The sequence below is a fragment of the Saccopteryx bilineata genome, chromosome 5, assembly GCF_036850765.1.
Source record: "Saccopteryx bilineata isolate mSacBil1 chromosome 5, mSacBil1_pri_phased_curated, whole genome shotgun sequence".
NCBI classification, from domain to species: domain Eukaryota; kingdom Metazoa; phylum Chordata; class Mammalia; order Chiroptera; family Emballonuridae; genus Saccopteryx; species Saccopteryx bilineata.
The window spans coordinates 57,432,305-57,447,592 of NC_089494.1; the positions used below are offsets into that span (position 1 = coordinate 57,432,305).

General features: G+C 42.4%; 1 protein-coding gene across 1 annotated transcript in view; it reads left to right on the forward strand.

Annotated features, from left to right (window-relative positions):
* TTN (titin) overlaps positions 1 to 15,288 on the forward strand; it is a 284,943-nt gene that overhangs the window by 256,388 nt on the left and 13,267 nt on the right. Inside the window, exons 286-306 of the mRNA XM_066233115.1 lie at positions 73 to 378; positions 488 to 2,254; positions 2,959 to 3,252; positions 3,934 to 4,221; positions 4,338 to 4,637; positions 4,772 to 6,838; positions 6,940 to 7,242; positions 7,355 to 7,660; positions 7,756 to 8,046; positions 8,141 to 8,437; positions 8,570 to 8,875; positions 9,843 to 10,148; positions 10,233 to 10,514; positions 10,696 to 11,289; positions 11,407 to 11,694; positions 11,796 to 12,095; positions 12,602 to 12,904; positions 13,430 to 13,732; positions 13,844 to 14,428; positions 14,559 to 14,864; positions 14,977 to 15,276. Coding sequence (XP_066089212.1) covers positions 73 to 378; positions 488 to 2,254; positions 2,959 to 3,252; positions 3,934 to 4,221; positions 4,338 to 4,637; positions 4,772 to 6,838; positions 6,940 to 7,242; positions 7,355 to 7,660; positions 7,756 to 8,046; positions 8,141 to 8,437; positions 8,570 to 8,875; positions 9,843 to 10,148; positions 10,233 to 10,514; positions 10,696 to 11,289; positions 11,407 to 11,694; positions 11,796 to 12,095; positions 12,602 to 12,904; positions 13,430 to 13,732; positions 13,844 to 14,428; positions 14,559 to 14,864; positions 14,977 to 15,276 — 10,092 coding nt within the window. The remainder of the gene's footprint in view (positions 1 to 72; positions 379 to 487; positions 2,255 to 2,958; positions 3,253 to 3,933; positions 4,222 to 4,337; positions 4,638 to 4,771; positions 6,839 to 6,939; positions 7,243 to 7,354; positions 7,661 to 7,755; positions 8,047 to 8,140; positions 8,438 to 8,569; positions 8,876 to 9,842; positions 10,149 to 10,232; positions 10,515 to 10,695; positions 11,290 to 11,406; positions 11,695 to 11,795; positions 12,096 to 12,601; positions 12,905 to 13,429; positions 13,733 to 13,843; positions 14,429 to 14,558; positions 14,865 to 14,976; positions 15,277 to 15,288) is intronic.

The following is a 15,288-nucleotide window of genomic DNA, read 5'->3' on the forward strand; positions in this document are numbered from 1 at the left end:
ACCCATGGCTTTTCTCATGTCACTCAGTTATACATGATTATGTCATTGCTATATTGTGAATGGTCCTTGCAGATCCTCCAGGCCCACCGGCTAAGATAAGAATTTCAGATTCAACCAAATCATCCATCACTCTTGGCTGGAGTAAACCTGTCTATGACGGGGGCAGTGCCGTTACCGGCTATGTTGTCGAGATGAGACAAGGAGAGGAAGAGGAGTGGACTGTTGTCTCTACCAAAGAAGAAGTCAGAACTACAGAATACGTGGTATCCAACCTGAAACCTGGAGTCAATTACTACTTCCAGGTGTCTGCAGTAAACTGTGCTGGGCAAGGCGAGCCTATAGTCATGACTGAACCTGCACAAGCTAAAGATATACTTGGTATGTACCTACTGGGATGACTGACTTTTTGTTTTATTAGAGTACTTCCACTAAATCATTCATTTTTTTTATTTAAAATTCATTGTGTATGTCCATTTTCTATCTACAGAGGAAGCAGAGATCGACCTCGATGTGGCTTTCAGAACCTCTATTGTAGCTAAAGCTGGCGAAGAGGTACAAGTATTTATACCCTTTAAAGGCAGGCCTCCACCTACTGTCACCTGGAGAAAAGATGAGAAGAATCTTGGCAGTGACGCCAGATACAGCATTCAAAACACTGATTCATCTTCATTGCTCATTATTCCTCAAGTGACTCGCAATGATACAGGAAAATATATTCTCACAATAGAAAATGGAGTTGGCGAACCAAAGTCTTCAACTGTGAGTGTTAAAGTGCTTGATACACCAGCCGCCTGCCAGAAACTACAGCTTAAACATGTTTCTCAAGGCACCGTCACTTTGTTCTGGGATCCTCCTCTCATCGATGGGGGATCTCCCATTATTAATTATGTCATTCAAAAGAGAGATGCCACCAAGAGGACATGGTCTGCGGTGGCACACAAATGTTCTAGTACATCCTTTAAGGTAACAGATTTGTCAGAGAAAACTGCATTCTTCTTCAGAGTTCTTGCAGAAAATGAAATTGGACTTGGGGAACCATGTGAAACCACAGAGCCGGTGAAGGCCGCTGAGGTACCAGCTCCCGTCCGCGATCTCTCAGTAAAGGATTCAACAAAGACATCCGTTATCCTGAGCTGGACCAAGCCTGACTTTGATGGTGGTAGTATCATCACGGAATACATTGTGGAAAGGAAAGGTAAAACAGAACAATCATGGTCACATGCTGGTATAAGTAAATCCTGTGAAATTGAGGTTGGCCAACTTAAGGAGCACTCAGAAATGGAATTCAGAGTGTCTGCCAAAAATGAGAAAGGACTGAGTGATCCTGTTGCTATTGGGCCAGTTACAGTGAAAGAACTTATCATTACACCTGAAGTTGACCTGTCAGATATCCCTGGGGCACAGGTTGCTGTGAGAATTGGGCATAACGTGCACCTCGAATTACCCTATAAAGGAAAACCCAAACCATCTATCAGTTGGATGAAAGATGGTTTGCCATTGAAAGAAAGTGAAAATGTTCGTCTTGGTAAAACTGAAAACAAAATTACTTTGAGTATTAAGAATGTCAAGAAGGAGAATGGAGGGAAATACAACATTATTCTTGATAATGCAGTTTGTAGAAGCTCAGTTCCTATCACAGTCATCACACTTGGCCCACCATCAAAGCCCAAAGGGCCCATTCGATTTGATGAAATCAAAGCCGACAGTGTCATCATATCATGGGATATGCCTGAAGATGATGGAGGAGGAGAAATTACTTGCTACAGCATCGAGAAACGGGAAGCTTCACAAACCAATTGGAAGATGGTGTGCTCTAGCGTTGCCAGGACAACTTTCAAAGTTCCTAATCTAGTCAAAGATGCTGAATACCAATTTAGAGTGAAGGCAGAAAACAGATATGGAGTCAGCCAGCCACTTGTCTCAAATACTATTGTGGCAAAACATCAGTTCAGGATTCCTGGCCCCCCAGGAAAGCCAGTTATATACAATGTGACTTCTGATGGCATGTCACTAACATGGGATGCTCCAGTTTATAATGGTGGTTCAGAAGTTACTGGATTCCACGTTGAAAAGAAAGAAAGAAATAGCATCCTTTGGCAAAGAGTTAATACATCACCCATATCTGGAAGAGAATATAGAGCTACTGGACTAATAGAAGGCTTGGATTACCAGTTCCGTGTGTTTGCTGAAAATTCTGCTGGCCTAAGCTCACCTAGTGACCCAAGCAAATTTACCTTAGCTGTTTCCCCAGTAGGTAAGTGATTATTATTTAAATCTACTTAATTCAGCAACTGACTATGTTAGCAGCAAGTAAAATTTTTTTTTTTGTATTTTTCTGAAGTTGGAAAAGGGGAGGCAGTCAGACAGACTCCCGCATGCGCCCAACCGGGATCCAACCGGCATGCCCACCAGGGGGCGATGCTCTGCCCACCTGGGGCATCGCTCTGTTGCAACCAGAGCCATTCTAGCACCTGAGGCAGAGGCCACACAGTCATCCTCAGCACGCAGGCCAACTTTGCTCCAATGGAGCCTTGGCTGCAGGAGGGGAAGAGACAGAGAGGAAAGAGAGGGAGAGGGGTGGAGAAGCAGATGGGTGCCTCTCCTGTGTGCCCTGGCCAGGAATCAAACCCAGGACTCCTGCACGCCAAGCCGACGCTCTACCACTGAGCCAACCGGCCAAGGCCAGCAAGTAAATATTTAACACTGCTTTTCTTCCATGTGTCAACTTCTTACATATAGATCTTATCACTAGAGAGCTGGTCCAGTAAAGCAAGGGGGATAATTTTAAATCAGTCTGATAGAGTAATTTAAAGTTCTATTTAAAGATTGCAATACGAAATTGAAATTAATGACTAAAATGAGCTTGTGGGATTTCTCCATTTTATTCTTTTCTTCCATCGATGACTAAGAGGTGATTACAGAAATAATGATGCATTTAACTTCCATATAATCTTTTAGACCCACCTGGCACTCCTGACTACATTGATGTCACCCGAGAAACCATCACACTGAAATGGAACCCACCGTTGCGTGATGGAGGCAGTAAGATTGTGGCCTACAGCATTGAGAAACGGCAAGGGAGTGATCGCTGGGTTAGATGCAACTTTACCGATGTCTGTGAATGTCAGTACACAGTTACAGGACTTAGTCCTGGGGATCGGTATGAGTTCAGAATAATTGCAAGAAATGCCGTTGGCACTATAAGTCCTCCCTCACAGTCTTCTGGCATTATTATGACAAGGGACGAAAATGGTAAGCATTTACAACTGATTTCAAATAAAGCAAAGAGCATTCACATTTTTAAAAAATATTTTGGTCCTTGGTCTATAAAATGGGAACAGGAACATCATTTCTTATAGTTTATCCAAGGTTGTTATGTGATGAATTAGATGATCTACCTTTTTGATGATGAGGAGAAAAAAAAAAAGTAATTGGCATCTTTTTACTATGTCTATTATTTCACTCCATTCCCTTATAATAGACGTGAGTGGAAATGAGTTTTTAGCTTTGTAACTTTAGACATTTATAATAAATGTAAAAAGGCTCTCAAAAATAGCCAGTTACTAAAATATAGCATACATCAATAGCACAATCAGCACCTTGCTTAAGTGCAGCTGATAGCCTCATGCAGGAACTTGTTTGAATACAGAGCAGTACTAGGATGTAAATAATCTGTAAATGTTTTGTTTCTCTTTTTAAAAATGCAAGGCAAGAGTAATAACATGATACACATAACAAAGATAACCTGATAATATGCAAATGTTTAACTCCATAGTCTACATTCTCAATTATCAATCCTACTCTCAGCATAGCCTTCAGTAATACAGAATAAGCATTACCCTTCCAAGTTTATGATATGGTGCTAATAAAAACATGTTCATTTATATCATTATTAAGCCAAATCAATACATATTATTTCTATTTCCTTTACAGTTCCACCAAGAGTGGAGTTTGGCCCTGAGTACTTTGATGGTGTCATTATTAAAGCTGGAGAGAGTCTTAGAATTAAAGCTCTGGTACAAGGACGACCAGTACCTCGAGTAACTTGGTTCAAAGATGACGTAGAAATTGAAAAGAGGATGAATATGGAAATAACCGATGTCCTTGGATCCACCAGCCTCTTTGTTAGGGATGCTACTCGAGACCATCGTGGTGTATATAAAGTGGAAGCCAAAAATGTATCTGGCACTGCAAAAGCAGAAATCACAGTGAAAGTACAAGGTACTTCTAACATAGCTTCTTAGTCTTACAATTTATGGGACTTGGATTAGAGGAAGGCCTGATGGCATTTTAATGGAAAAGGAAAAAGGAACTAACTGTGGATATTTTTCTTACAGATACACCAGGAAAAGTAGTTGGGCCAATAAGATTCACCAATATTACCGGCGAGAAGATGACCCTGTGGTGGGATGCTCCGCTCAATGACGGCTGTGCTCCCGTCACTCACTACGTCATCGAAAAGCGGGAAACCAGCAGACTTGCTTGGGCGCTAATTGAGGATAATTGTGAAGCCCACAGCTATACTGCCATTAAACTAATAAATGGCAATGAATACCAATTCCGTGTTTCTGCAGTTAACAAGTTTGGTGTTGGCAGGCCACTCGATTCTGACCCAGTGGTTGCTCAAATACAATACAGTGAGTGTCCATTTTTGTGAACTAGTACTATGTCATGAGATTAACTTCCGGCAAACATGTCTAATTGGTTTCTCTTTCTTTTCTTTCTTTCTTCCTCTTTCTTTCTTTCTTTTTTTATTTTTTTTATTTTACAGCTATTCCTGATGCCCCTGGAATTCCAGAACCAAGTAACATAACAGGCAATAGCATTACCCTGACATGGGCAAGGCCAGAATCAGATGGTGGCAATGAAATTCAACATTATATTCTCGAAAGGAGAGAAAAGAAAAGCACACGATGGGTAAAAGTGGTGAGCAAACGACCAATCTCTGAGACAAGATTCAAAGTCACTGGTCTGATAGAGGGCAATGAATATGAATTCCGTGTCATGGCTGAAAATGCTGCAGGAGTAGGACCGGCCAGTGATATCTCAAGACTAATCAAATGTAGGGAGCCAGTCAGCCCACCAAGTGCTCCCTCTGTGGTCAAGGTGACAGACACATCAAAGACAACTGTGAGCTTAGAATGGTCTAAACCCGTGTTTGATGGAGGCATGGAAATAATTGGGTATATTATTGAAATGTGCAAAGCTGACTTGGGAGACTGGCACAAGGTGAATACAGAAGCATGCGTGAAAACAAGATACACAGTCACGGATCTAGAAGCAGGTGAAGAATATAAATTCCGGGTCAGTGCCATCAATGGTGCTGGGAGAGGAGAGAGCTGTGAAGTAACTGGCACAATTAAAGCAGTCGACCGATTAACAGCCCCTGAGTTAGACATCGACGCAAACTTCAAGCAGACTCATGTTGTTAGAGCTGGGGCCAGTATCCGCCTCTTCATTGCCTACCAAGGTAGACCGGCTCCTACAGCTGTGTGGAGCAAACCCGACTCTGACCTTAGCATTCGCGCTGATATCCATATGACAGACTCCTTCAGCACCCTTACCGTGGAAAACTGCAACAGAAATGACGCAGGCAAATATACCCTTACCGTGGAAAACAGCAGCGGCAGTAAGTCAATCACATTCACCGTCAAGGTGCTAGACACTCCGGGGCCACCTGGCCCGATTACCTTCAAGGATGTGACCCGGGGATCTGTTACATTGATGTGGGATGCCCCTCTCCTTGATGGTGGTGCCCGAATCCATCACTATGTGGTAGAGAAACGAGAAGCAAGTCGCCGTAGCTGGCAGGTTATCAGTGAAAAATGCACTCGTCAGATCCTCAAGGTCAGTGACCTGGCAGAAGGTGTTCCGTACTATTTCCGTGTTTCTGCAGAAAATGAGTATGGTGTTGGTGAACCCTATGAAATGCCAGAACCAATCATAGCCACAGAACAGCCTGCTCCACCGAGGAGACTTGATGTCGTTGACACAAGCAAATCCTCTGCAGTTTTGGCTTGGCTTAAACCTGACCATGATGGAGGCAGCCGGATCACTGGCTACCTGCTCGAAATGAGACAAAAGGGATCTGACTTCTGGGTTGAAGCTGGTCACACCAAACTGCTGACTTTCACAGTGGAGCAACTGGTTGAGAACACTGAGTATGAATTCCGTGTGAAGGCCAAGAATGACGCTGGCTACAGTGAACCCAGGGAAGCCTTCTCTTCCGTCATCATCAAGGAGCCTCAAATTGAGCCCACTGCTGACCTCACCGGAATTACCAATCAGCTCATAACTTGCAAAGCAGGAAGTGCCTTTACCATTGATGTGCCAATCAGTGGTCGTCCTGCCCCCAAAGTGATATGGAAGCTGGAAGAAATGAGACTCAAGGAGACAGATCGAATGAGTATCACAACAACAAAAGACAGAACCACCTTGTCTGTAAAGGACAGCATGAGAGGTGACTCTGGAAGATACTTCTTGACCCTGGAAAACACAGCTGGTGTTAAAACATTTACTATCACAGTTGTGGTCATTGGAAGGCCAGGTCCAGTAACTGGCCCTATTGAAGTTTCATCTGTCTCAGCCGAATCATGTGTCCTTTCGTGGGCTGAACCTAAAGACGATGGAGGCACCGAGATAACCAATTACATCGTTGAAAAGCGGGAGTCAGGCACAACAGCCTGGCAGCTTGTCAATTCCAGTGTCAAGCGCACTCAGATTAAAATCACTCATCTAACCAAATACATGGAATATTGTTTCCGGGTCAGTTCAGAGAACAGATTTGGTGTCAGCAAGCCTCTAGAATCAGCACCAATAGTTGCTGAGCATCCATTTGGTAAGAAAAATAAAAAGCATACTTCAACGTCTCTATTATTAAATATTTCCCCTGAAGTTTGTAAAACTGTATTCTTATTCGATACCTCTGTTTATATTTAGTTCCACCAAGTGCTCCTACCAGACCTGAAGTCACCTATGTGTCAGCCAATGCCATGTCTATCCGTTGGGAAGAACCCTATCATGATGGTGGCAGTAAAATCATTGGCTACTGGGTGGAGAAGAAAGAACGTAACACCATTCTTTGGGTGAAAGAAAACAAAGTGCCATGCTTAGAGTGCAACTACAAAGTGACCAGTTTGGTGGAAGGACTGGAATATCAGTTCCGAACATATGCACTCAATGCCGCAGGTGTTAGCAAAGCCAGCGAAGCCTCAAGACCTGTGATGGCTCAAAATCCAGTTGGTATGTGTCAGAATTTAAGGGTACATTTGTTTATTATTATTAGCATTATGATTATTGGTACTGGTAGAATTCAGAGTTGTATTTTTTAACATTATTTTTGCATCCCTTCCAGATGCACCAGGAAGACCCGAGGTGACAGATGTCACAAGATCAACAGTGTCACTGATTTGGTCCGCCCCAATATATGATGGAGGCAGCAAGGTTGTGGGCTACATTATAGAGCGTAAGCCAGTCAGTGAGGTTGGAGATGGTCGCTGGCTGAAATGCAACTATACCATCGTATCGGACAATTTTTTCACCGTGACCGCTCTAAGTGAAGGAGATAGTTACGAATTCCGTGTGTTGGCCAAGAATGCAGCCGGCGTAATTAGCAAAGGATCAGAATCGACAGGCCCCATCACTTGCCGAGATGAATATGGTAAAAAATGTTCAATGTTCTCCTTTTAAACTTATCACAATTTATGTGAAAATAAACTGTCATATATTCATTCACATCTGTTTTGCCTATGACAGCTCCACCCAAGGCTGAACTAGACGCCAGGTTACAGGGCGATCTGGTGACCATCCGAGCAGGCTCAGATCTTGTTCTTGATGCTGCCGTTGGTGGCAAACCTGAACCCAAAATTATCTGGACCAAAGGGGACAAGGAACTAGATCTCTGTGAAAAAGTCTCTTTACAGTATACTGGCAAACGAGCAACTGCTGTGATCAAGTTCTGTGACAGAAGTGACAGTGGGAAATACACCTTAACAGTAAAGAATGCCAGTGGGACCAAGGCCGTGTCTGTCCTGGTCAAAGTGCTTGGTAAGCATGTCAAATGTCCTTTATTTGAATAGTGCTTTCAAGGGTGGGCAGGAAGAAAGATAGTCATCACTGCTTGTCATTACACCTGTTTCAGATTCCCCTGGCCCATGTGGGAATTTCAGCATCAGCAGAGTAACAGAGGAGAAGTGCACATTAGCCTGGAGCCTTCCCCAGGAAGATGGAGGAGCAGCAATTACTCACTACATTGTAGAAAGACGCGAGACTAGCAGACTCAACTGGGTGATTGTTGAAGGCGAATGTTCCACCCTCTCCTATGTAGTTACCAGACTCATCAAGAACAATGAATACCTATTCCGAGTGCGGGCAGTAAACAAATATGGCCCTGGTGTGCCTACTGAATCACAACCAATTGTAGCCAGAAACTCCTTCAGTGAGTATGAAGACTTTTAAACAACTTGGAAGTTGTTGGGACCGGGGATGGGGGGGGGTGGAGGAGGGCAGCTATGTCAATAGTGACTTGGTGCAATTCTGATTATATTTTTTTCCGTAAAAATATAAACAGCTATTCCATCACAACCTGGCATACCTGAAGAAGTTGGAGCTGGCAAAGAGCATATCATTATTCAGTGGCTAAAACCTGAATCTGATGGTGGCAATGAGATCAGCAACTACCTAGTGGACAAACGTGAGAAGAAGAGCTTGCGTTGGACACGTGTCAACAAAGACTATGTGGTGTATGATACCAGGCTGAAGGTCACTGGCCTGATGGAAGGTTGTGATTACCAATTCCGGGTGACCGCAGTGAATGCTGCTGGTAACAGTGAACCCAGCGAAGCTTCCAACTTTATCTCATGCAGAGAACCATCATGTGAGTTTCAAGAATCATATATAAACTTAATACCCATCAAAACCATATTATAAATAATTTCCTGAAATGCCACTTCCTAGAATTTGTATAATAGTCTAGAAAAACATATGCTTATTAGAAGGATTTTAAATATACCCTAAGTCAAGAAAACATGTTTACTACTTCTGTTGATAAGTTGGCAATAGCTAAAAATTGTTGCAGTATTTTCCAATCTATGAGAAAAATATAGCCTGACCAGATGGTGGCGCAGTGGATAGAGCGTCGGACTGGGATGCAGAGGACCCAGGTTCCCGGGTTCGAGACCCCGAGGTCACCAGCTTGAGAAAAATATATTGTTCTACTACCAACATGAAAAGGATGTACTTTATAAATCTCCCAAAGAATGGAGAAAATGCATTGTGGTGATAACAGTTACTGAAAAGAAAAAAGACAAGGTCTATTTTAAGAAAAGGCTTAGCAGAGCATAGTTTCTAGTACTTTAATAAGTATCTAACAAAATAATTCTTAGAAGAGCTTCAAAAAGAAATGTTAAATCTTTGTTAGAGTTAGAACCAAAGAATAAATCACTAGGACTGAATAGGAGAAGTAGAAGAAACTGATTTCTGTACTCATTGTCACCTGTAGAGGTGACAAGTGATATTAACTCTGGGAAAGCTGAGCAATAAAGAAAAGTCCCTGAGAAGGGATATGTAACAGTCACCTTAGCTAGAAGAACACAGCATAGCTAGCAAAGCAGCATGAAAGAAACAGCTACCTTTTCAAAGAAGTTTAATTCTTAATAATAATATTAATAATAACAGTGATAATATAGCAGACAATGCTGCCCAGTAATGTCAGAAGAGCCCAGGTTATCTTGGTGGGTGTGGACAAAGAACAATAGTGTTTATGACTCTTGAAAACCAAAAATGCAAATCTCAAAGCTTTCTTATTTGTATAATACCTGTATCCCCCTTTCAAAATTCCATAGATACCCCTGGACCACCTTCTGCTCCAAGAGTTGTGGATACTACCAAGCACAGCATTAGTGTGGCATGGACCAAGCCCATGTATGACGGCGGTGCTGACATCATAGGATATGTTCTTGAGATGCAAGAGAAGGACACCGATCAGTGGTACCGAGTGCATACCAATGCCACAGTAAGAAATACTGAATTCACTGTGACCAATCTTAAAATGGGCCAGAAATACTCCTTCAGAGTTGCTGCTGTGAATGTGAAGGGTATGAGTGAATACAGCGAGTCAACTGCCGAAATTGAGCCTGTGGAAAGACTAGGTATTTATCATATCAGCTTTTAGGTGATTGTTTTCTCATCATAGTTGTTCATGAATTAATTAAGTTTTGACATTTACTTTACAGAAATACCAGATCTTGAGCTTGCAGATGACTTAAAGAAGACTGTGACCATCAGAGCTGGAGCCTCGTTGCGCCTGATGGTGTCTGTATCTGGAAGACCACCTCCTGTCATAACCTGGAACAAGAAGGGCATTGACCTTGCAAACCGGGCAATTATTGACACCACGGAGAGCTACTCTTTACTCATTGTGGACAAAGTCAACCGGTACGATGCTGGAAAATACACTATTGAAGCCGAAAATCAGTCTGGCAAGAAATCAGCAACGGTCCTTGTTAAAGTATACGGTAAGTATTTGTCTGAAAATGATGATGCTATGAGTAGATTCTCTAAAAGAGATATACCTTGACCTATGATTGGTCACCACTCTAGAGAGGAACTATGTTGAGTATAGTGTCCTGCAAAAAAAGAAAATCCATCAACCAATCAAGCAAATAAAAAGTATGTATCTTTCCTTCTACGTTTTAGATACTCCCGGTCCCTGTCCTTCAGTGACAGTTAAGGAAGTATCACGAGATTCTGTGACCATTACTTGGGAAATCCCCACAATTGATGGCGGAGCTCCAGTCAACAACTACATTATTGAGAAGCGGGAAGCTGCCATGAGAGCATTCAAAACAGTAACTACCAAATGCAGCAAGACACTTTACCGCGTTTCTGGACTTATGGAAGGAACCATGTACTATTTCAGAGTGTTGCCAGAAAATATTTATGGTATCGGAGAGCCATGTGAAACATCTGATGCTGTTCTGGTCTCAGAAGTGCCTACAGTACCTACGAAACTGGAAGTGGCGGATGTCACCAAATCAACTGTTACCCTAGCCTGGGAAAAACCACTCTATGATGGTGGCAGCCGACTCACTGGATATGTTCTTGAGGCCTGCAAACCTGGCACTGAGAGATGGATGAAAGTTGTCACCTTAAAACCCACAGTCCTGGAACACACTGTTACTTCCCTAAATGAAGGTGAAGAGTATTTATTTAGAGTAAGGGCACAAAATGAGAAAGGCGTGTCAGAACCAAGAGAGATCGTCACCGCGGTAACTGTACATGACCTCAGAGGTATGTACCAAATCACCATAAAATGATAATAGTAAAATTAAAAAAACATTCAGACTTCATGACACTTTGTCATTAGAAGTAATGCTTAAGAATAAATTCCTAATTTCTCTCTCATAGTGTTGCCAACAATTGATCTTTCTACAATGCCTCAAAAGACCATCCACGTCCCAGCTGGCAGACCAATAGAGCTGGTGATACCAATTGCTGGCCGTCCACCTCCTGTGGCTTCATGGTTCTTTGCTGGTTCTAAACTTAAAGAATCAGACCGGGTCACAGTTGAAACTCATACAAAAGAAACAAAACTAACCATCCGTGAAACCACTATCAGAGACACTGGAGAATATACTCTTGAATTGAAAAATGTAACTGGAACTACTTCAGAGACCATTAAAGTTATCATTCTTGGTAAGGATGTGTAACAAAAACAGATGCATGTTGTTGTTGATGTTCAGTCACCCAAGTTTGATTTGAAGTGAAAATTTCTTGGATTTCTTTTCCTTTCATAGACAAGCCTGGTCCACCAACTGGGCCTATCAAGGTTGATGAAATTGATGCTACTTCAGTTACCGTTTCCTGGGAACCACCTGAATTGGATGGTGGTGCTCCACTGAGTGGTTATGTGGTAGAACAACGTGATGCCCATCGTCCGGGATGGCTGCCAGTGTCTGAATCAGTGACTAGAACAACATTTAAGTTTTCCAGACTTACGGAAGGAAATGAGTATGTGTTCCGAGTGGCTGCAACAAACCGCTTCGGGATTGGCTCTTACTTGCAGTCTGAGGTCATAGAATGTCGCAGCAGCATCAGTAAGTTCTTAGACCCTTCCTCCATTCTCCCTACCTCTGATTCTGAGTGTTAACAAAAAGAAATCTGCTTTTAACATGCCCCAGTGTAAGTAAAACTAGGTCACAAAATTAACCCAGGATCTTTCTAAAGTTTCTACCTCTTTTCTTGAAGGTTGTCAACATGGTTAGATTTCTTTCTTTTCTTCTCTTCTTTCTTTCTTTCTTTCTTTTTTCTTTCCTTTTCTTAATAAAAGAAATTGAGGAGAAGGGTAAATGAAAGGGAGGGAGGGAGGAAAGGAAGGGCAGGCTGGCTATGTTAAATTGAGAAAAAACAAAGAATGCATGCTTAATAAATGGTTATAAAATTAAAGAAAATGAAGAACAGCATGAAAAGTACAAAAATGAAAACACAGGAAAATAGAGGAGTCCTATATACCATTTAAGAAGGTAACACCAATACAAATGTATGAGTCTTTATTTTAATTTATTCATATTGCCATAATGTGTTCCCCTCTGCCTTGCTGCAGGTGTTCCTGGCCCTCCAGAAACATTGCAGATATTTGACGTCTCCCGTGATGGCATGACACTTACCTGGTACCCACCAGAAGATGACGGTGGCTCCCAAGTGACTGGATATATTGTGGAGCGCAAAGAAGTGAGAGCAGACCGATGGGTTCGTGCAAATAAAGTACCAGTGACAATGACACGGTACCGCTCCACGGGTCTTATTGAAGGCTTAGAATATGAACACCGTGTCACAGCCATTAATATGAGAGGGACCGGAAAACCAAGCCGTCCTTCCAAGCCCGTCGTTGCCATGGATCCAATTGGTAATACATTTTGTATAGTCAAGTTTATTGAGGTATAGGTTAACATAGTAAAATTCACCCTTTTGAAAGTCTGTAAGTTTTGAAAGTTGCACTATTGTATCACTACCACCACAGTCAAAATATAGAATACACCCATCAGCCCAAAAAGTTTGCTTATATCTCTTTGTCATCAGTTTCCTCTCCACTCCAGTCTCTAGGAGCTTTTGGAAAATAGCTTTTATAGTCTTCTCTTGAGCCTGGTTTCCCCTCTTTACACTGGAACTCCAGTTAAAATTTTAAAGCAAGTTAATATTTCAGAAAGCACATTAAGAACTGATGATAAAGCTAAGGTAGTAGTAGTGACTGTAAATAAAGTGTATTTAAGACAAAGGATAAAAATAAGAACTTTAAGTATTTATAAAATGAATGAATTTTTTTTACAAAACAAAATATATTCTAAAACTAACAGCCCACATTTCCACAACTCAGTGGATGTTTCAGGTAGCAACTTTAACAAGTATACTGTTATCTTCTTCTTATTCCCAGCTCCTCCAGGAAAGCCACAAAACCCAAGAGTTACTGATACAACAAGGACATCAGTTTCCCTGGCCTGGAGTGTTCCGGACGATGAAGGAGGGTCTAAAGTTACAGGCTACTTGATTGAAATGCAGAAAGTAGATCAACATGAATGGACCAAATGTAACACCACCCCAACCAAGATTCGGGAATATACTCTAACACACCTACCTCAGGGCGCTGAGTACAGATTCCGCGTGCTAGCCTGTAACGCAGGTGGACCCGGGGAGCCTGCTGAGGTCCCAGGCACAGTCAAGGTCACCGAAATGCTTGGTAAGAGATACAGTCATTTCCTTTCTGTTATGATTGCCTTAAGACTTACTTCTTCTCCCCTCCCCGCCCCCCCAAAAAAATGCTAATTGTAGCCCTACCTTTTTTCCACAGAATATCCTGATTATGAACTTGATGAAAGATACCAAGAAGGTATCTTTGTAAGACAAGGCGGAGTCATCAGACTTACCATTCCAATCAAAGGAAAACCATACCCAATATGTAAATGGACCAAAGAAGGCCAAGATATTAGTAAGCGTGCCATGATCGCAACCTCTGAAACACACACCGACCTTGTAATCAAAGAAGCAGTCAGGGATGACTCTGGCACTTATGACCTGGTTCTGGAAAACAAATGTGGCAAGAAGGCTGTTTATATCAAGGTCAGGGTGATAGGAAGTCCTAACACTCCAGAAGGACCACTTGAATATGACGACATACAAGCTCGCTCTGTAAGGGTCAGCTGGAGACCCCCTGCCGATGATGGCGGTGCTGACATCTTAGGCTACATCCTCGAGAGACGAGAAGTACCTAAAGCCGCCTGGTATACCGTTGATTCCAGAGTCAAAGGTACATCTCTGGTGGTAAAAGGCCTCAAAGAAAATGTGGAATACCATTTTCGTGTTTCAGCAGAAAACCAATTTGGCATCAGCAAACCCCTGAAATCCGAGGAACCAGTCATACCGAAAACACCCCTCAGTAAGTGCTCTTCCAACCACAACATTGCAAAAGTTCTTTCAGTACTCTTTTGTTTTGAAATAAAAGCTATCAGCTCACAAGATTTGGGACTAGACTCTAACACATGCGTACTTTCCACTTATATCCTTAGATCCTCCAGAGCCTCCAAGCAATCCTCCAGAAATACTCGATGTGACCAAGAGTTCTGTTAGCCTGTCCTGGTCCCGTCCCAAAGACGATGGTGGGTCTCGAGTCACAGGCTACTACATCGAACGTAAGGAGACGTCCACTGAAAAGTGGGTCAGGCACAACAAGACTCAGATAACGACCACAATGTACACTGTCACCGGGCTTGTTCCTGATGCTGAATATCAGTTCCGCATTATTGCACAGAATGATGTTGGCCTCAGTGAGACCAGCCCTGCTTCTGAACCAGTGATTTGCAAAGATCCATTTGGTAAGGAGAGAATTCTGGAGGGGTTAAAATCAAAGAGGCAAGCCATATTCGATCTTTTTTTATTTTCAGCAATATAGCTGATTCCCTTTTTGATTGTTTTTCAATCTTTCAGATAAGCCAAGCCAACCTGGAGAACTTGAGATTCTTTCAATATCCAAGGATAGTGTCACTCTACAGTGGGAGAAACCTGAATGTGATGGTGGCAAAGACATTCTTGGATACTGGATTGAATATAGACAATCTGGAGACAGTGCCTGGAAGAAGAGCAATAAGGACCGAATCAAGGACAGGCAGTTCACAATAGGGGGTTTGCTGGAAGCTACTGAATATGAATTTAGAGTTTTTGCTGAGAATGAGGCTGGGCTTAGCAGACCTCGAAGAACTGCTATGTCTGTAAAGACCAAACTAACATGTAAGTAGCTAT